Source organism: Cyanistes caeruleus, chromosome 11 (assembly GCF_971803275.1).
Source record: "Cyanistes caeruleus chromosome 11, bCyaCae1.hap1.1, whole genome shotgun sequence".
Lineage (NCBI taxonomy): Eukaryota > Metazoa > Chordata > Aves > Passeriformes > Paridae > Cyanistes > Cyanistes caeruleus.
In genome coordinates, this window is record NC_141711.1 from 19,212,121 (window position 1) to 19,232,616 (window position 20,496).

Here is a 20,496-nt window from a genome sequence, read left to right on the forward strand (position 1 = left end):
CATACTTTAATTCAAAAAATTGAAATTTTAGCAAATTGGATAAAACAAGGGCGGAAGCGATTGTGCCAAATTATGGGTGCAGATCCAGCTGAAATTCAGGTAGCAATAAAAAAGGACACTTTAGATTGGTATTTAATTCACAGTTCGACACTGCAAGAAGCATTGCTTGACAACAGCAGTGTGGGCAGTACTGAGGAAGTGCCTCGAATACCACTACGATGGATAGGCCAGCAGAATTGGATTGAGAAGCCCAAACGATCATTTGTGCCAACAGCAGGGGCATCAAGTGTGTTCACTGATGCTGGAAAGAAATCTCGTACAGCTGCTGCTATATGGCAAGATTCACAAGGACAATGGAACCATCATCCTATTCCAGCTCAAAAGGAGGATACATTACAAATTCTGGAATTAGTCGCTGTTGTTTGGCTTTTGGTGCAGTTTAAGGGTCCTGTTAATGTGGTAACTGATTCTTCATACGTTGCAGGAGTGAGTGACTGTACTGAAAATGCAGACATAAAGGAAGTAAGAAACCTTCGTTTATATGAACTGTTTTTGCAACTTCAAAGAGCAGTAAAATTGAGGATGGCTGCCTTTGCTATTATCCATATTCGTAGCCACAAATGGCATGTGGGTTTAGGAGAAGGAAATGCTAGGGCAGACCGATTGGTTTCACTGTCCCAAAATAGCCCTGTCCCATCACAGATATTAGCTAGAGAAGCTCATGCCATCTTTCACCAAAATGCAAAAGGTCTCCATTGGGAGTTTCCGATACCATTAGAGGAGGCTCGGGCTATTGTCAAAGCATGTCCTATTTGTAGTTTTCATACTCAAGGCAGTGGATTGGGTCTTGGGGTAAACCCTAGAGGATTACAGGCTAATGAGTTGTGGCAAATGGATATTACTCATGTTGCAGAGTTTGGGAGAGTTAAATATGTACATGTCACCGTCGATACTTATAGTCATTACATCTGGGCTACAGCTCAATCTGGCGAGAAAGCACGGAATGTTGAGCGACATTTAGTAAATTGTTTTGCAGTCATGGGAGTTCTACGTTCTATTAAAACAGGCAATGGACCTGCTTATTGTAGTAGTAGAATTAAGCAGGTGATGCAATCATGGGGAATCAAACACATAACAGGGATTCCACATTCCCCCACAAGTCAGGCAATAGTAGAACGAGCAAATGGTACCTTAAAACAATATCCAAATAAATGTAGGGAGATCAAAGATCCACAAGAACAATTATTACGTTGTTTATTTGTTTTAAATTTTCTGTGTATTTTTGGAAACAGTGATTTGCCTGCAGCAGTACATCATAGTGCACCTGAAGCAGAGAAAACTCAAAGTCCAATATGGGTTCGCTATAAAGATCCAAAACCAGGTCTGTGGGGAGGTCCCAGCAAGGTACTGTATTGGGGACTGTCATGGAGTTACTTTACCTTTAAGGGAGTTGGAGCTGCTGGGAAGTGCTTGGAGTCTTTTCTCCTGACCAATTATCGGTCATTGCTGGGAATTGACAGCAGTTTAGGCCATTGAAAAGTGGGATCAACTTGTGAACCCTACCTTAAAATGTAAAAGCAGAGCTCTCTGGGTTCTCTTTGTTTTCTGGCTGTGGAGGGTGGCGGAGCCCCAGGCCTCCCGTCCCTGCCCAGGCCATGCGGCCGGGCGGGGATGGGGCCGGGCCTGCCCTGTCTCCCGGCCGGGAGATGGGGGGGCCCAGGGAAGGTTTTCCTCGGGCCCGGGCCGGGCCGAGCCGATCTCTGGCTCGGCTGCAGGTTTTGCTGTAACTAATTCACTAGAAACTGCCCAGTGAAGAAAGAGAGAGGCCCTGGACTTGCAGCGGGTTGGAACAGCGACTACACGCTCCAGAGCAGCCATGAGGAACTTTCCATCACAGACGGCTCCAGCTCCTGTTCGGCAGAGACCTCCAAACCATCTACAAAAGCCTGGGCAAGATGTTAACTCTTTCATTACCCAGATGAGACTTGCGGATTAATCTTTTTATCCAGAGAGAGAGAGAGAGAAAGGTCAACATGAAAAGAGACTTTATAAACTACCAGTGACAAGAAAGAAAAGAAGCTTCAAGAAAGGTAGAGAATTAAGAAGATGCTTTAATTAAGCTGAAATATCTCCCTGTTAAAACTATGGAGATGGACAATTAAGTCCTGAAAAGAACTCCTTTAATTCATGATATAAGATCTAGAGAGGAATAGTGTTCAAAGTGTAAATTTGAGTAAAGAGTAATTATAGTATAGTGAAGTGCTGGGAGATTAAAAGCCTTGAGAGGCAATGAGAAAACTGTTGAGAGATTTAAAGCCTTGAGAGGCAATGAGAAAACTGTTTTCTGGTGAAGCTCACAGAAACAGATGAAGAAGACTTTTTTTGCCTTTGAATAACATATCCTTAAAAAGCTATCTCTAGACTCATGGCCCATACATACTTCAGAGTGATGTGAAAATGGGAGGAGTGAACTCTAATAATAGCAGCTCTGAGCAGCTAACATTAGGGCAATAGAAAACTATAAGAAAAATAGTTTTCTTGTGAGAAACTCCATAAATTAACAGGAAGAAACTTCTGTTTCTCTATACAGACTGGTGAAAAGACTAGCAAGAACTGGGACTGTTTTAACCATCAGAGTTCCAGAGTTTTTGTCTCTGTTGTCATGTGAACAAGGGAATAGTGGGTAGATATAGATGCTAAATCTGAACTACAGTGCCTGTACAAATTGCAGGCCGCATGGCTCCTCAGGCTGCTTGAGAAAGTATCCTGGGAAAAATATGAGAAGGAATTAAAACAATTCTCAGGGACACTAAACAGCCTTGCAGGTGTTGTTTTGCAGCCTCTTGTTTCTCCTTGCAGGAGACAGTCAGGGGGGCAGAGTGCCCCTGACCAATGATGGTAATGTAGCACTTTGTTAGCCAATAAGAGTTTCTTTTCTGTACTTTCCACGTATCTGTCTATAAGAGAGAGCTGAAGCAATAAACTAAGGAATTCTCGTGTTGTTACTCCCTTGAGAGTCCAGTGTCGTTCTTTCTAGCCGTTCCCAATCGGAACGACAGGTAGATAGGGGATGGAAAGGTTGTTCTGGAAGTTTATTCTGGTGTTCTTATTATTGTGGTTTGTCAATAAACTTTCTTTTTTTTCCCTTTTAAGTTGTATGCCTGTTTTGCTCTTCTTCTAATCCATATCTCACAGCAAGAAGTAAGTAATTTTCTTAGTTATTAGTTTAAAACCACGACAGGGACATGGTTATCTTTGTGTGCCTACCCCCACACGGCCTGTCTGGGTGCCGAGCCGATGGACTAAACCTGCCGATCCCAGTGATTTACCTTCAGCTGATCCAGAAAATTCAGCAGATACTTCTCGCTCTCTACCATCAACATAGAGATGAGACCCTGATGAACTCTCACATGCAAATCTTGTGTACAGTACCAAATTGTGAATGTTATCCTTTAGTATGTTCCATTTGTAAAGTGTGTAGAGAAAAGTGGTAGACACATTCTAAGTGGGGTCGATCGCCAAGAGGGATTTGCACAGAGTGTTACAAGTTTGAAAGAAATTTGACTGAGATTGCATTACAGGAAGGTGTGCAAACAGGACAATTTGAAAAAGGATCTGATCGATGGTGGGAGATTTATGCTTTTGGGATAAATCCGGAAAATTATTGTTATCATCCTAATACCCCTTTACCATATATTATTGAAATAATTGCAATACGTTGTTGCAAAACACTGACAAAAGTCAGGTGTGATATCCCAGGGGTAAAAAATAAAAGTTGGGAGCAATTCTTAAAACGGCAGTCTCGAGAAAAAGGGTCTTTCCTTGAAAGTTATCCCTGCTGCCGAGAAGATGGAACACCCCATGGTTCGAAGCAACCGAATCGACGGGCGAGACAGAGGGCTAAAAGAAAAGGGAAGCAAGATCTCACATGGGATCCAGCCAAGATGCTGGCCGAACTGCCGCAATCCGTTTAAAGTCCTTAAAGGGCTATCTCTGATCAGGTTATTGCGGTGGTTTACCATAATAAAGGGAAATGAAGGGTGTGCAGGGAAGCTCTATGTGGTCCTGAGCAACTTCTTGCCTCAGCTGGCAAAACTGAAGCTAGCTACAAGCAAGAATTTAACTCCCCCTATCTCTGCTGGGAAAGAATCAATGCTGAGAGTGGAGGAGAACCTGTGTTTGAACAGACAGCCAAAAGAACACCCCTGGTTTCCCCCCTTCCCCTGGGCCTAGCTTAAAGCTGCAGGACCCATGTCCGGGCGTAGAGCAGATGACAGGGGAGACAGTGTCATACAGTCAACCTAGACATTGCCCTTGAAAGGTAACCACTCCTTCATGGGCCTGGATACTTTTAGGGAAACATGAAAAGCAAGGCAGTGCTTAGGGAAGCTGTGTTTTTTCAATATATTTGCTAGAAGGAAAACATGGACCAAACTAGCAACGTTCCTTTACTGTGGGAAAAACATCCTCCTGGTTTGGACTACCGAGACAAGGACGGTTGAAACCTCTCCAGTCAGACGTACACAGAAAACTCCCAAGGAATTCTCTGGGTTTCCGCTGAGTCAGTGTAAAAGATGATGTTTCTCAGGAGCTTAATACTAATACTTAATACTAAATTTTTAATACAAAATGTCAAAGTTATTAGATTATTAGATGACAGGCGAATTGCGGTTGGGAGGCAGCTGACGTGGTCCCCAGCTTTATCTCCTGTTCCCAACAGTGATCAGCACGGGCATGAAATCAGGTTCATCTCAGTTTATTGCCGAGAGGTCTAGAGGAACATGTCGGTGCACCAAGAGCAGGTTTGGAATCTGTGCAGTGCAAGAGACTCTGCACAAGCTCTCTGGGCAACCGACTGCCAGGGGCAGGAGCCCTGGGGTGGCCGTGCCTGAACAGCACCTTTGTGCCTACAGTGCCACCCTCGATGGCTGCCCTGGAGCCTGGGATTGGACCCTGCACTTGCTGCAGGAGTCTCTGGCCTGGTTCCGTGCTGACCAAAGGCTTGGAACCATGTCAGAACCTCGGTTGCCAAGGGGGTGGCCTCAAGTGGCTGCCGGGCATGTGAGGCCATGGCTGCGTGAATCTTGGGAGCAAGATGCTGATGTCAGAGTGGCCAAAGCCCCAAAAGGGAAGGCTGGGCTCAGGCCGTGTGTCAGTGCGACCTGGCAACGTGAGGAGAAGGTAAGGCAGGGAAGCAGCTGCCCAGGGACCAGAGGGGCCCCACACCTCGGGCCTCTGGGCCTGTGCTGCAGGCTCACCTGCCTCTCCCTTCCCAGAATCAGCGCAGGAATATCCAGAGGAGACGGCGGTGTTCCTCAGCGCGACGACGGGAGCAGAAGGCGGACAGGAGCAGGGCTCACGCAGGGCTGACCAGGGAGTAGCACCCTCGTAGCTCTGGGCCTGTTCTCCAAACTCCCATCACTTTTCTTCCTCCCACAGAGAGAGGACCAGCACCTGGCGGAGACAGCGGCGTTCCTGGACAGGGACTCAGCGCTGACAGCCGCCATGTGCGACAGGGAGCAGGAGGGCTCTGATGGCAGAGAGCAAGGTGAGGGCAAAGCAGCCCCTCTCACAGCCTGGCCCAGGGGCTGTCGGGGTGGCCAGCGTGGGGCCCAGAGCAGAAGCCAAAGGAGGCAGGAGCTGCTCAGCCAGGCCAGGGCTGGCAGCCTCCTTCCTCCTCAAGTGGGGCCCAGCTGGGCCAGGGGGCAGCTGTTGGGAGCCCCGTGCCCACAATGGCCGCTGCTCTCCAAGGCCTCCAGCCCTGCCCATCAGGCAGGCACGCAGGCAGGGACAGAGCAGCCCTTGGGGCCGATGCTGCGGGCTGAGAGCCCCACAGAGCTGCTGACGCCCGCTGCCATTGTGTCTGTCCCCTGCAGCATGCCTGCTGTGTCGCCGTTCAGAGGCTGACCCGGACACCTGCGGCGACAAACAGGAGAAATACGGGCTCTATGCCCACATCTTCTGCCTGGTGAGTGGCTCCGGGCACTCCCTCCAGCATTGCAAGGGGCAGTCCCTGCCACCCTGTCCTCATCAGCTCTTCCCATTTTCTGCAGTATTTTGCCACGCTGCTTTTCCGGCAAGCAAAAAAATGTGTTGGACTCCTGGGTTTCCTCCTTCCAGATATCCAGCTTGCAGTCAGGCGGGCGGCATGGAAGGTGAGGGCCTGGCAAAAGAGCAGGGAGATTTGTGCCAGGAGAGGCTGGCCAGAGCTTAGCCCAGAGCCCCAGCAAGGAAGGCTGGCCATGAAGCCGGCTGTGGGACAAAGTCTGGCTCCCAGCAGCTCCGTGGAGCCTCTGGCACAGGAGCTCCCCTCACCAGCTGGCTCTGTGGGCTGAGCGCCAGCAGCGGCCCCATCCTGCTCCCTGCCTGCAGCCCTGGGGCGGCCTGGGGAGGTCCCCAGGCTGCCGCTGATGGGGCTGCCTGGCTCATTCCAGCACTGCTGCGTCTGCGGCCAGAGCGGGGCCACCATCCTGTGCTGCAAGGAAGGCTGCAACAGATGGTTCCACCTGCCCTGTGCCAAGGAGGGCGGCTGTGTCACGCAGTACATTGCCCCATACAGGTAGCTCCTCTCCCCTTCTGGCCACCCTTGGGGAAGGACCAAGACTTTCTCATTAGGCCCATCCCTTTGTCCCCAGGTCCTTCTGCCCTGAGCACCGTCCAGTGCAGATGGTGCAGGTGACTCCAGAGCCGGGCACCGAATGCCCCATCTGCATGGAGCCAGTGGAGGACAGAATGACCTTCAAGACCATCGTGTGCCCGACGTGCAAAAGAGCCTGGTTCCACAGGGACTGCCTCCAGGTGGGAGCCATGCCCTCAGGCCTGGGACACAGCAGGTGCTCAGCAGCACCAGGGCCTGGCTCACACTGCTTCTGTTTGCCCTGCAGGGACAGGCCATGCGCGCTGGTCTTTTGTACTTCAGCTGCCCCCTCTGCAGAGATCATGAGGAATTCCTTGTGGAGATGTTCCGCATGGGGATCCGCACCCCCATCAGGTTGGTGTCCTTCTGCGGGGTGCACAAGGCAGGAGGGTGCAAGTGCTGTGCTGTGCCAGGCCCTGCCCCAGCAGTCCAAGCCCTGCCCCATCCAGGGAGTCTGGACTTGCGCTTATCAGGGGACTTGGAAAAGCATTGGAGGAAGAGCAGGGTCACCCTGTTACCTCCGTGAGGGCAGGGCAGAAGAAACACATCAGCTTTTCCTTTCTCCATCAGAGGGCCAACATGGGAAGACAACAATGCCTTTGCGGATCTAGGAGAGAGGCACAGCAGGTGCAATGCCAGGGAATGCCTTTACCCAGGAGGCAGGGAGGAGGCAGAGGAAGAGGGGTGAGTTGGGAAGCTGCACCCGGGGCTCTGCAGGGAACCTGTGTCTCAGGAAGGGCTGAAAGCAGAAGGAGCCAGTGGTGCTGGGCTGCACAATCCCATGCTGGGACACTTTGTCTTTAGTGCCATCAACCCGTTTGTTTTCCCAGGCCCTGGGAGCTGCTCTTGTGCTCCTCCTGTGCTGCTGAGGGCACCCACAGGCGCTGCTCTGGCCTGACAGTGAGGACAACCCACTGGGAGTGTGAGAGCTGTGCTGGTCTCGGCACGGGTATGAGGCAAAGCAGGCGGGTGTCCCTGGGCTGGGGCCAGTGCCCAGGCTGGGCACGGCAAAGCCCATGGGCTCCTGGAGGGCTGGGGGCAGTGCTCTGGTCGGGCATGGCCTGCTCCAGGCCTGGCAGGCCTCGGACATTCTTGTTTGCTCTTACAGCTGCCACGGATGAGCCAGAGCTCAATGGCCCCAGCCTGACCGGACAGTCAGGACTGGAATCTTCTCAGGGCCTCTCAGTATCTGAGGCCATCAGCCCCACCAGCAGCCCGGTGTCATCAGCTCTGGCTCCCCGTTCTCCATCTCCAGAGGCCAGCAGTCACAGCAGCCCCCAGCGTGCAGCCTCATCCTTGGCAGACAGCAGCAGCCCAAGCACATCAAGGCCAAGACACAGCAGCTCCATGGGCCCTGAGGACAGGGTCCATTCCAGGCGTGCTGGGCCTGACCGCAGGCGAAGCCGCTCTCGCCAGCAGAGTCGGGCCACAGATAGACCCGTCCGGTCACGGAGTCGGCGTGACAGGAGCAGCGAGACAAGACCAAGGGCTGAGAGGCCCAGGCCCAGGGACACACCATCCCAGGCTTCCCCCAGATGCAGCTGCCCCTGCTGTCAAGCTCGGGCCTTAAGTCCACCTGTCTGGTCAAGGAGTCACTGTGACCAGAGCAGCAGGAGAACATCAAGGACAGAGAGGCCCAGGCAAAGGCAGACACCATCGCGGGCAGCCCCCAGACTCAGCCGATCCCGCCAGGAAGCTCAGGCCCAGAGTCCACCTGCCCGGTCGAGGAGTCGCCGAGACAGGAGCAGCAGCACAACATCGAGGGCAGAGAGGCCCAGGCAAAGGGAGGCACCATCGCAGGCAGCCCCCAGACGCAGCCGCTCCCGACTACCACGTCAAGTCTCGAATCGACCTGTCCAGCCCAGCGGTCTCCAGGACAGGAACAGGAGGACAGCAGCAAATGCTGAGAGGCGCAGGCAAAGGGAGACATCCTCGGGGACGTCCCCCAGACGCAGCCGCTCCCGCCTGCAACGTTGGGCCTCAAACCGACCTGTCCGGTCCAGGAGTCGGCAGGACGGGAGCAGGAGGACAGCAGCCAGCGCTGAGAGGCCCAGGCGCAGGGGGACACCGTCGGGGACGTCGCGCTGGAGCAACCGCTCCCGCCAGCCACGTCGGGCCTCAACTCGGACCTCTAACAGCAGCACGTAGTGTCATCTTCTCTTTCTAGTCCCTCTGTTGGTGGCTGTAAGTGAAGGTGAGAAGGGTCAGTACAGGGACCTTGAGATTTGCAGGTCTGTGGAAAACCCAGATTAGCTCTTGGCATTTCTGTGATCCTTGATTTCTATGTTACCATGTATTGTGAAGGGAAAAGCCACCTGAGGACATAGCTAATTAAAAAGGACACTCATTGCTGCCTTTAGACAGATATTTCCCCACTGCTTCCCCTTGAAAGTGAACCAGTCCTTAATGGCTTGGATACGTTTAGGGAGACATGACGAGCAAGGTGGCTCTTAGGGAAGCTGTCTTTGAAAAGGCCGTGGGCTGTGTTGCTATCCTTGATCAATCTCATTTCAGTAAAGCCTTTCTTCAGTAAAGCAGAGGGAGAAGGAAGAGAGTGAGACACTGCCTCAAGTGTCTGGAGAAATCGACTGCGACACTGCTGCTGATTTAAAAGACTTGCTTGGACCTTCAAAGGTCAAACCGGAAAAGACAGTGGAAATAGCCTGGGACCAAGAGGATGCGCAGGACTCTGCCCCAGACGAAGGTCTGGGACCTTTGCCTGAAAACGACAGAACTCAGGAGTCGAGTGCTTTCAAGTTTTCCTTCTTTGAAGACACAGAGGAGTTGGGCATCAAAGAAGGTAACAGCAGAACCCTCCTAACGGAGCCATTTCTAAGGAACAGCTTCTGGCAGGCACTGTAGAGCAATATGGTGTGAAGAAGGTCAGAGGATTTTAATCCAGAGGATTAAATCCAGAGGATTTTCAGCAGCAGAAGTTAGTAATTATGCTGAAGTATTTTGATCTTCATTTCTACTTGCCAAGGTTGTGGGAGATTAATGAGAGTTAACTCCTGCTTGCATCTCAGGAATTTCGAGGTGCACGCCTTGAGAAGGCATTGGGATTTTTGCAGAGTGGTGAAAGAGCTTCTTGTTGTCATCCCCTAAACTTCTCAAAGAGGGAAAAAGGTGACACAGCAGTCATACCAAGTTACCTAGGGCCCAAGAGGATTTTAAGGAAAATGGGTGTTAAGGTAGAGGGAGGAGCAAAATCCTGGAGTTGACCCCAAGCTCCATGAACATTCTGTTAGTTACCAAATTCTATTCCTGGACCTTCAGAAAAAGGAAACTGAATGACACTGAAGGATCATTGGGGTGTCCTAACCTCAGATAAAATGAGGCCTTATGAAATGAAGATGAAGGAATATTTAATCAAGTCACAGTCAGGTAGGAATGAAAGGAAGCCGTGCCGAGTTATCCAAAATACTAAAATGCAAGAACACAAAGCAACAAGCCCACCACACTTGTGCTGTATTCAGGAGCTATTCACTGTCTTCTGGATGCAATGATAAATATTTAAGAATACATAGGAGATGCCTAGAAGAAAGTGGAAGATCCTGGAGCAGAGCTACAGCTCAGGAAATCAGGGAGGAGAAGATTCTGTCCTTCCTAAATCTGTCTTTCCCGGTATAAATATTTCACTTGAAAGAAGGAATTTTTCCTGGCAAGCAGAGAAATAATCTGGTTTGGGCTTTCTTTCTCTTTTGCTGCTGGTTTTGCAGGGCCTCACATACTTGGAACGATAAAACCGGAAAAAGTCACGTGGCAAGAGGATTCACATTTCCAAGACATCACTTCTGAGGGTGCTGATGAGCCGGAGATGTCAGAAATTGCAAAGCACCAAGAAAGGCAAGTTCCATTTGTATTTGTTGTCTACTTGGCTGTAGTAGTTGGATGCTGTGGGAATATTAGTGGCAGCACTGAGGAAATGGGAAACTGACACTGCACACCTCTGAGCAAGGAAAGTCATCTTGGAAAACCACTGGTGCTGTGTGGAGTCCAGAGTCCCAGCAGCCCATTGGATGTGAAGTTGAATGTGAAGAGAGAGAAGCTGAGCACAAGAAATGGACTGGGTTGTTTTGGTTTGGCCAACCCCAAACTGAGTTTGGCCACAAGGCAAAGACACAGTCAGTTTTTGTGTCAAACGTGGGGTCTTTTTATAGAAGGCTTTATTTGCATACTATGCAGGAAAGCTCTTCCGTGTATCCCATTTCTCTGAGGCACTACAGCTCTAACTCGTGCCCATGGGATTTGATAGGACCTTTTAGGATGCTAAAACCCCTTTGTACTTGTCTAGGGTTCTTTCTCTACCACGCACAGAAAGTGCTAGAGTTTTCTTCTTCTCCATAGATGACGCACGCCTAAGAGGTATGACACAACTTCCTCAGTCCCCTTTTGTATATTTTTCCCTTTTAAACCCTTACTGGACTTGAGTAAGGAAGAAAAAATGCTGCCTGGTTATGAATGCTCTGTAGTCAAAATTTGCCATCCTTTCTTGTGGTCAAAGTTGTGGTAGAATCCCATGAGACAGTCCTGGTAAAAAATAAAGGCTGAGCAGCTTTCTGCCTTTCCTTTCTTTCAGATAATTACCTCATAGCTATAGGAACGTTTAGAGCTTAGCAGAAAAATAGTCACTAGACAGGTTAGCGAGACATTTGGGATCCTTTCAGGTAGGTCTATCTCCTTTAACTTTTTCCTGTCTTTCTGGTGTTACTGTTAGACATGCCGAGTGTTCTTGTCAGCCACATACGTCCGTGCGGTTCTTCATCCTAATGAATCTGGGGCTTGCTCTTCTGAAGCCAGTGAATTTTCGATTTAAAAACAAAGACAACAACAACAAAAAAAACCATACACAGCCCCCAAAAATTACACAGGCCACCAAAACAATTGCTTGTTCTATTTTGTAGAATATAGTCTCAAGACAGGCTTAAATGACGTTTGTTTCTTGAGACTTGCTAGATAACGCGGATGAAATGTATGGCTGTGTTCATACAGTTACTGCCCTGCAATCTTCCAGCCCGTCTGATTTGCAGGGTGTGTCAGAATGGAGATCTCAGCCCCTGGCAGGCAGCGCTTCTGGGGCCAGCTGTGGGATCCTGCTGCTGAGCATTTAATGCAAGAGCTGCTGTTTCACTGCAATTTAGATTTCAGCATGTTCAGGGAGACAGCTGCTGCCTTTCATTTTTCTTAGTACACCAGGCTGCAGTAGGGAACATTTCTGCTGGAGCCAACATGTGGTGGGGGGCAAGAGAATAGGAGGGAGTGGAGGATAGAGCTTCTGACTTTATCGTGTTGTTCATTCATGATTGTTGGGAGCAGCAGCCGAATCAGAAGAGTTGAACCCTATTGATTGGTGTTGTGTTTTCTTTTGTGCACAGGGCCTAAAGTTATTTTTTGTAGATCTGTAGAGCTCAGTGAAGAGAAAGTGGGTTGGGAAGACATATGTAGATTTATTGCTTGAGGTGAGTATGGAACATCTGTTCCCTGGTAGCTGTGGCTGAATGCTGAGCATGGGGAGGGAACACGGCTATGGATGTGCATGCAAAATTAATTCAGGACCTCCAGAAGAGCCTGAAGCTTTGGAACTGTCAGGGAACAAATGGGTGTTGGTATACTGGTGTGTGTAACATGATGTTGTGATGTCCAGCCAAGTAAACCACTGCATCTCTCTCTGTTACAGGAGCAGCTAGCTAACTAGATGTAAGGGAAGTGTTTAAGAGAAACAGTGACTCTAGAGACTTCTGCAAGTAGTGGATTCAAAAACTTCTCCTAGGAATATGTTAGATTTTCATTAATTTCTGGATCGTCTAAGGAAGCATAAGAATTCCATAGGGAAACTGAACCCAAACTAATAAACCCTTTCTTGAAAAGAATCGTGTCATATTTGTTCCTTGAAGAAGCTGCCAAACAACCTTACCTTTTAAATCCTTTAAGGGATCTAACAGGAAAACATATTGACAAACCCGGTCAGGCAGTGTTTCTGAGCTGGCGCTGATGCTCTCGGGTTCCGGGGAGCCACGGGAAGGCTCCAGTCCGGACTGTCCGGTCAGGCTGGGGCCACTGAGCTCTGGCTCAGCTTTGGTGGCTGTGAGGGCAATCAGCAATGTCAAAGGCCTCCCAGGCCTGGGCCAGGCTGGGCCGCAGCAGTGCCCCCAGCCCTCCAGGAGCCTACGGGCTCTGCCAAGCATAAAAGGACACTGCCCCCAGCCCCGGGGGCTTGGCCTGACAGCCGAGCCCAGAGCAGCAGAGCTGTCACACTCCCCGCTGGTTCTGGTCGCTCTCAGGCGCGAGCAACGCCCGTGGGTGCCCTGGACAGCACAGGAGCAGTACAGGGGCACTTGCCAGGGCCAGGGGAAGCACAGGGGTCAGCTTCTGCACGGCGACACAGCAGGCATGCTGCAGGGGACAGAGCCAATGGCAGCCGGCGTCAGCAGCTCTGTGGGGCTCTCAGCCCACAGCGTCGACCCCAAGAGCTGCTCTGTCCCTGCCTGCGTGCCTGCCTGATGGGCAGGGCTGGAGGCCTTGGAGAACAGCGGCCATTGCGGGCACGGGGCTCCCAACAGCTGCCCCCTGGCCCAGCTGGGCCCCACTTGAGGAGGAAGGAGGCTGCCAGCCCTGGCCTGCCTGAGCAGCTCCTGCCTCCTTTGGCCTCTGCTCTGGGCCCCACGCTGGCCACCCCGACAGCCCCTGGGCCAGGCTGTGGGAGGGCTGCTTTGCCCTCACATTGCTCACTTATATCAGGGCCCTCCTGCTCCCTGTCACACATGATTCTGGTCAGGGGTGACTCCCTGTGCAGGAACACCACGGTCTCCTCCACGTGCGAGTCCTCTCTCTCCATGGCAGAAAAAAAAGAGTGCTGCTTCATAGCAGCATACTTGTCTTGATACTGTCTCATGGTTTCCGTGGAATCGAAGCACTCAACTCCCTTTACCTGGGATATCTGAGGGACAACTGTATCAAATCCCGGCATTACATTGTTAGAACTGTAGAGAGCAATGGCTAGCTAGCAAAGGTCATGTTCCCATGCAGCAGTTAGCTGGGAAAGAATTAGACAGTAGAGTTCGGTTAGTGTGAGATGTTGCAAAGTCAGGAAGACCTTAGTGATAACTGTTAACTGAGAACAGGACGCTGTGATCAGAAGAATGTGAATTCAGCATAGGTGAGCGATCACAGGAATGTGGAATTAGGTGGAGTTGACCTTAATTGAAAATATCCAATAACGAGCTTGCTTTTGCACTAGGTATGAGCCTAATTATTGAAGCTATATAAGTGGTTTTAGAGTTACCAATAAATGAGACTTGCTGATCATTCATATTGAGTGCTGCATTTCTTCCGCCGAACTCATCATGGTGCCCAAACAGCAGGGACCTTTGGGACCTTTGGGATCTTTGGGACCTTAAAAAGGAGTTGGAGTCAGCCAAGGGAGTTGGTGTCAGGGGACGGGTCCTCCGCAGCAAGGACGGCCAAACGCAACAGCTGTGCCGTGTTCCAGGCAACCTCACAGGAGAGTCCTGGTCAAAAAGCAACGTTGCCACGCCCCAGGCGTCCTTATAGAAGAGTCCTGCTGTAAGGTGCTGCTGAAACTTTGTAGGGGCTGCAACAGCGCGCGCTGACGGTAAGATGGAAAGGCAAGCAGCGTATGATTTATTTACCTGCTTTTTAGAAAAGCGACAGGTTAAAGATTTTGATTTGTGCAAGGACCTTCCTGGACTTCTTGCTTATGGGTATGCCCGGGGTTGTTTTCAGAATCCCCATACAGTCCATGAATTAAGTGAGTGGCAAAAATTTGGAGATAAATTGTGGGAAGCTCTTTTAAATGATGATAGAACTGCTAAAAAAATGGGAAAACTGTGGCAGACAGTTCATAATGTTCTTTTGCAGTATCAGGCTGAAGAGGCAGCTGCCACAAAGGCATCTGCAGCTATGTCAAAAAATAGATTATTAGAGGGAATGAATGAGTGTCCATTGCCACCCTCCACGAATACAGTAATTTTGACTCGCCCCGTGCCGTCACTGACCCCTGCCGCAGCTACTAATCCTTTTGTGCCATCTTCAATTCCTTCACCTACTAACCTTGCTTCTGGAACGGAGCCTTCGGCACCGTTACCACCCTCCCCTATGAGAAATCCTGAGGTAGGGCATGAGTTAGGTGAGGCTATTGCACGGGAAAGAAGGGAGACATGGGCTGCATTGGCACGGAATATTTTGCAAGAGGGTGATCAGGAAATAGCAGACGCTGTATTGGAAGTAGCATGTCCCGTAACCTTTGCATCGATTCAACGGGGAGGAATACAAGCTCAAATGACAGCTTTAGATTGGAAGTGGTTAGCACAGTTGCGATCTACAGTCAGTCAGTTTGGAGTGACCAGTGAACCGGTTAGACAAAGGATTGATTATTTGTGGGCTACACAGATTTTGTTGCCTGCAGATTGTAGGAGTATTATGAAATTGATTCTTAGTCAGCATCAGTGTGATAAGCAAGAGACCCTTTTGTTCGCCTAAACATGTAGCTACGATGCTTTGCAAAACTATGCTTTGTGGAATCAGGATGAGGTTGAAGGTTGCTGCTGACACTTGCATAAATCTCTAACGGCCTTGAGAGCTTTCTTGAATTCTAGAAAGTCACCAAAGATAAGCCTTAACAGAAAACAGTGAAGAAAAGTCAAAAGGATAAGACTGAGGAAGACCTATGATCTTCATCCCGCGACCACCAGAAGGCAGAAAAAAGACCCCCTAGCAACCGGAGACACATGCGCAGAGACACCAGAGAAAGGACACGTAACCCGGAAGCCGGGTTAAAAGGGGGAGTACGGAAACCAGCGGCGCGGCAGTTGCGTGGAGCGGGAATTCTCCTGCTCCCCTGTCACCCAGCGCTGATCTTATTGCTTATTGCTTGCTTGCTGTGATTAATAAAACTTTTCTCTGATTGAACCAGATCACTCTCTTGAGGGAATTCATAACAAATTTGGTTTCCGTGACTCGGATGCAATCTGTAGGGCAGATTCTCGGCACTGCCAGGGGGGCGCCCCGCTAATATTTAGCGGCCCGGAGGACCGGTTTCTGCCTCGGTTGCACCGACGAACCTAAATTTAAGGCAAGTAGCAAAAGGGAGACTGGTCGACCCCTTAAAATCTGTGCACAGAGTCCGGACGAAGCCGCGGGACGCGTGAGTATTACGGGAACCGTTCGTTTGGGGTCAGGATCCCGGAGTGTGGCGAAGTGGTGTGTGTGTGAGAGGGGGACTGGTAGCCAGATTCCCCAAGCGAGTGCGGACCCTCAGTAGTGCGGTTCCCATTGGCCCGCGAGGGCGTGGGCCACGAACCAGGGGAAGTGAAAGAGGCTGTGTGATTTGAAGGCACTCCGGAAGAATGGGGCAGGGGAAGAGCAAGCACCCTGTATCTATTAAACTCCCACCGGTACCTAGAGATAGTCCATTGGGTTTTATACTAGATAATTGGAAGCATTTCCCGGGAACAGAAAATAAAGATAGGGCAAAAATGAATCACTATTGTGTAGAAGTATGGGGAGGAAAGGAAATTTCAAAGAATGTATTTTGGCCTATATTTGGATCAACCGAAGATTGGGTTAAACAAAAATTAAACTCCTGGGTAAATACAAAGATCCTCTTTAGCTCAGAGGAAAGTGCTTATGCAGAGATCTGGGTAGTAAAGCCCGAGGTTTTTATATTTGACAGAGAACTCAGGGGAGGGGAAGGGAAAGAAAAAGAAACCCCGAAAAGAAGATGCTTTGATAATCCCCCCCAACTCCATTTGTACCACCACCACCACCACGAGCCCCTCCCCCTCCAAACCCCGAGGAGGAGGATTTAGACATGCCAGATGTGGGGCCTGTTACCAGGAATAGATCCAGAAGGAACCAGGAGAACCTATTCCCATTAAGAGAGATGCCAATGGGTGGCCCTCAAGCTGGAATAGGGTTTATATCTGTCCCCCTTAGTTCGGGGGATGTTAGAGACTTCAAAAAGGAAATGGGGCATTTGTTGGAAGATCCATTGGGGGTTGCAGAAAGAGTTGATCAGTTCTTAGGACCCAATATGTACACATGGGAGGAATTACAATCTATCCTGAATATTTTATTTACGGCAGAAGAGAAAAACATGATTAGAAGGGAAGGAATGCGCATTTGGGATGCTCAGCATGTCCAGGGACCACTGGCAGATGTAAAGTGGCCCCTCCAAAATCCCCATTGGGATGACCAAAATCCAGCGCACAGAATAAATATGCAGGATTTGAGGACTATTATAATTCAAGGAATTAGGGAGGCAGTCCCAAGAGGTCATAATATAAATAAAGCATTCAATGAGAGGCAAAAGAAAGACGAAACTCCTACGGAATGGTTAGAAAGACTAAGAAAGAGTTTTCAACTATATTCCGGAATGGATCCAGACACCCAATTGGGGCAAGCACTGCTTAAAGCACAATTTGTGGCAAAAGCCTGGGAGGATATTCGGCGGAAGATAGAAAAATTGGATGGGTGGCAAGACAGAGGTTTGGATGAGCTTTTGCGGGAGGCACAAAAAGCGTATGTTAGGAGAGAAGAGGAGGCTCAGAATCGGCAAATTAAGATGATGGTGGCTGCTGTGAGAGAGAGTAGAGATCAAACCTGGAAAGGGAAACAACAGAGACCGATCAGAGATTCAAATGAAAGACAGAACACTAAGGTTTGTTTTTATTGTGGAAAGAAAGGACACTTTAAGAGAGAATGTAGGGTGAGGATCCAGGATGAAAAGATGTTCAAAGAAGACTAGGGGGCTCAGGGGCTCCTTATTCTGGGGACCCGAAAACACCAGAAAGAGCCCTTGATAAAGTTAAAAGTGGGTCCCCAGCACCAAGAAATAACATTCTTGGTAGATACTGGAGCTGAGAGATCAACCATTCAGTTTTTACCTAAAGGATGTAGTATATCCAAAGAAACTGCCACGGTAGTGGGGGCAAAGGGGGAACCCTTTGAAGTGGGGGCTATTAAAGATGTGGTGATAGAATCAGAGTCAAAAATTGGGTTGGGAAATTTTTGATTAGTACCAGAAGCAGATTATAATTTGTTGGGACGGGATTTAATTATTGAATTAGGAATACATTTAGATATAGTTGATAAGGAGGTGAAGATAAAGCTATGCCCTTTAAGAGTGGAAGATGAAGACAAAATAAACCCAGAAGTGTGGTATACACCTGAGAGTGTGGGACAGTTGAGGATAACCCCATTCTCGGTCACTATTAAGAACCCAGAAATCCCAGTTAGAATAAAACAATATCCCTTGTCACTTGAGGGACAAAGAGGGTTGAAACCAGAAATTGACAGACTCTTAAGTAAGGGACTATTAGAACCATGTATGTCACCTTTTAACACACCCATACTGCCAGTAAAGAAGCCAGATGGGACTTATCGCTTGGTACAAGATTTAAGAGAAATTAATAAACGTACAGTAGCACGGTTCCCCATAGTTGCAAACCCGTACACATTACTAAGCAAGCCGGGACACAACAGTTTGTGGTACAGTGTTACAGATTTAAAAGATGCATTCTGGGCCTGCCCCTTTGATGAGACTAGCCGAGATTATTTCGCATTTGAATGGGAAGATCCAGATACGGGGAGGAGACAACAACTGAGATGGACAGTATTCCCCCAGGGATTCACAGAATCCCCCAGTTTGTTTGGGCAGGCATTGGAGCAGATTTTACAGGATTATCAGACAGACCCAGGAGTGACCTTGATACAATATGTAGATGATTTGCTTTTAGCTGGGAAAGAGGAGGAAGATGTAAGGAGAGAGAGTATTAAGTTGTTAAATTTCCTGGGTTTAAAGGGATTGAAAGTATCCAAGGCAAAACTCCAATTTGTAGAAGAAGAAGTAAAATATTTAGGCCATTACCTTAAAAACGGGGAGAAAAAGATAGACCCTGAAGGGATAGAAGGAATTCTGTCACTACCGGTTCCCAAAAATAAAAGGCAGATACATGAAATCTTGGGGTTAACAGGGTACTGTAGACAGTGGATTGAAAACTATAGCAGCAAAGTTAAATTTTTATATCATAAATTGACACAGGAGGGATTAATGAAATGAGTTCAGAAGACACAGAAAAATTCCGGGACCTACAAGAAAGTTTAATTCATGCTCCTGTCTTGAGTCTTCCAGATTTGAAAAGACCCTTTCATTTGTTTGTAAATGTGGAAAATGGGATTGCCTTCGGAGTCCTGACTCAGGAGTGGGCAGGGAGAAAGAAGCTGATAGGGTATCTATCAAAGATCTTGGACCCCGTGAGTAAGGGCTGGCCAACTTGTCTGCAAGTAGTAGCAGGATGTGCCCTACTGGTGGAGGAAGCTAGGAAAATCACCTTTAATAGCAATTTGAAGGTAATGTCCCCCCATAACATTCGGGGTGTGTTACAACAAAAGGCGGATAAGTGGATTTCAGATGCTAGACTTCTAAAATATGAAGGAATTTTAGTTGAGGCCCCAAACTTAATATTAGAAACCACTGCTTTACAAAACCCGGCTGCATTTTTGTATGGAGAACCCGAAGGCGAACCTTTGACACATGACTGTAGAACTACAATTCAGGAACAAACCAAAATTAGACCTGATTTGGAAGAAGAGGAATTAGAAAGCGGAGAAAAGCTGCTTGTGGATGGGTCCTCCAGAGTAATAGAAGGAAGGAGGAAAACAGGCTATGCCATCGTACGAGGACCTGATTTGCAAGTCTTAGAATCAGGTCCATTAGACAAATCTTGGTCAGCCCAAGCCTGCGAATTGTATTCAGTATTAAGGGCATTGAAACTACTAGAAGGAAAGGAGGGGACAATATATACAGATTCCAGATATAGTTATGGAGTGGTGCATACGTTCGGTAAACTGTGGGAAGAAAGAGGTTTAATAAACTCCCAAGGGAAATATTTAGTTCATCAAAAACTGATAATTGCAGTATTAAAAGCCCTGAGAAGGCCCAAAAGGTTGGCAGTGGTTCATTTGAAAGGACACCAGAAGGGAATGGACTGGAGGAGTAGAGGAAATAATGCCGCCGAACAGGAGGTGAAACGAGCGGCATTACGAACCATGGTCCTAAAAGAAAGAGGGAGGCATGAAGAAATTTTGAAACATAGGGATAGTGACTTAAGAAGTAGATTTACTGAGGAAGAGAGGTTAAAACTCCCAGAGACAGGAGCAATAGAAAACCCAGAGGGGAGATGGTTTCTCCCAGATGGCCGGGAAGTACTACCAAAAGCCATAGCTCAAAGAATATTAGAAAAAATACATCAAAGGACACATTGGGGAGCACAGGGGTTAACAGACTATTTTGCTGCAAGGTATATGAGCACAGGTATCCGAGACTTAGCTAAGCAAATTACTAGAAGCTGCCTCCCATGTTTACGAACGAATAGGAAAAATCTCAGAAAATTACCGTATGGAGGGAGACCCCTGGCAAAAAGACCCTTTGCAAATATTCAGATTGATTTCACAGAACTACCAAAGGTAGGGAGACTTAAATATCTCCTGGTCCTAGTAGACCATCTCACCCATTTCGTAGAAGCTTTCCCAACATCTAGGGAAACTTCACAAACAGTTGTAAAGGTGTTATTAGAAGAAATAATCCCTAGATATGGAGTACCAGAGACAATAGACTCTGACAAAGGTCCCCACTTTACATCAAAAATAACTCAAGAGGTGGCAGAAGCATTAGGAATAAAGTGGGAACAACACGCCCCTTGGCACCCTCAAAGTTCTGGAAGAGTAGAAAGGATGAATGGGGAAATAAAAAAGCAACTTACCAAGCTGGTGATGGAAAGGAAATTATCATGGGTTAAGCGTGTTCCACTAGCCCTTGTGAATATTCGAACCCAGCCAAG

At 48.6% G+C, this 20,496-nt stretch overlaps 1 protein-coding gene and 1 long non-coding RNA gene across 2 annotated transcripts; both read left to right on the top strand.

Annotated features, from left to right (window-relative positions):
* The first annotated feature begins 5,255 nt into the window (after positions 1 to 5,255).
* LOC147651061 (uncharacterized) lies at positions 5,256 to 10,041 on the top strand. Its single transcript, XM_086845864.1, has 10 exons — positions 5,256 to 5,548; positions 5,877 to 5,968; positions 6,054 to 6,155; positions 6,435 to 6,559; positions 6,636 to 6,798; positions 6,885 to 6,991; positions 7,208 to 7,321; positions 7,468 to 7,586; positions 7,746 to 8,831; positions 9,152 to 10,041. The coding sequence occupies exons 1-9, from the start codon at positions 5,506 to 5,508 to the stop codon at positions 8,783 to 8,785; spliced, it is 1,905 nt and encodes a 634-aa protein (XP_086701990.1). The 5' UTR covers positions 5,256 to 5,505; the 3' UTR covers positions 8,786 to 8,831; positions 9,152 to 10,041.
* Positions 10,042 to 10,312: 271 nt separating this feature from the next.
* On the top strand, positions 10,313 to 12,507 carry LOC147651062 (uncharacterized). Its single transcript, XR_015274971.1, has 4 exons — positions 10,313 to 11,002; positions 11,217 to 11,304; positions 12,013 to 12,096; positions 12,315 to 12,507. It is a non-coding gene; the product is annotated as an uncharacterized LOC147651062 (long non-coding RNA).
* Positions 12,508 to 20,496: the final 7,989 nt, after the last annotated feature.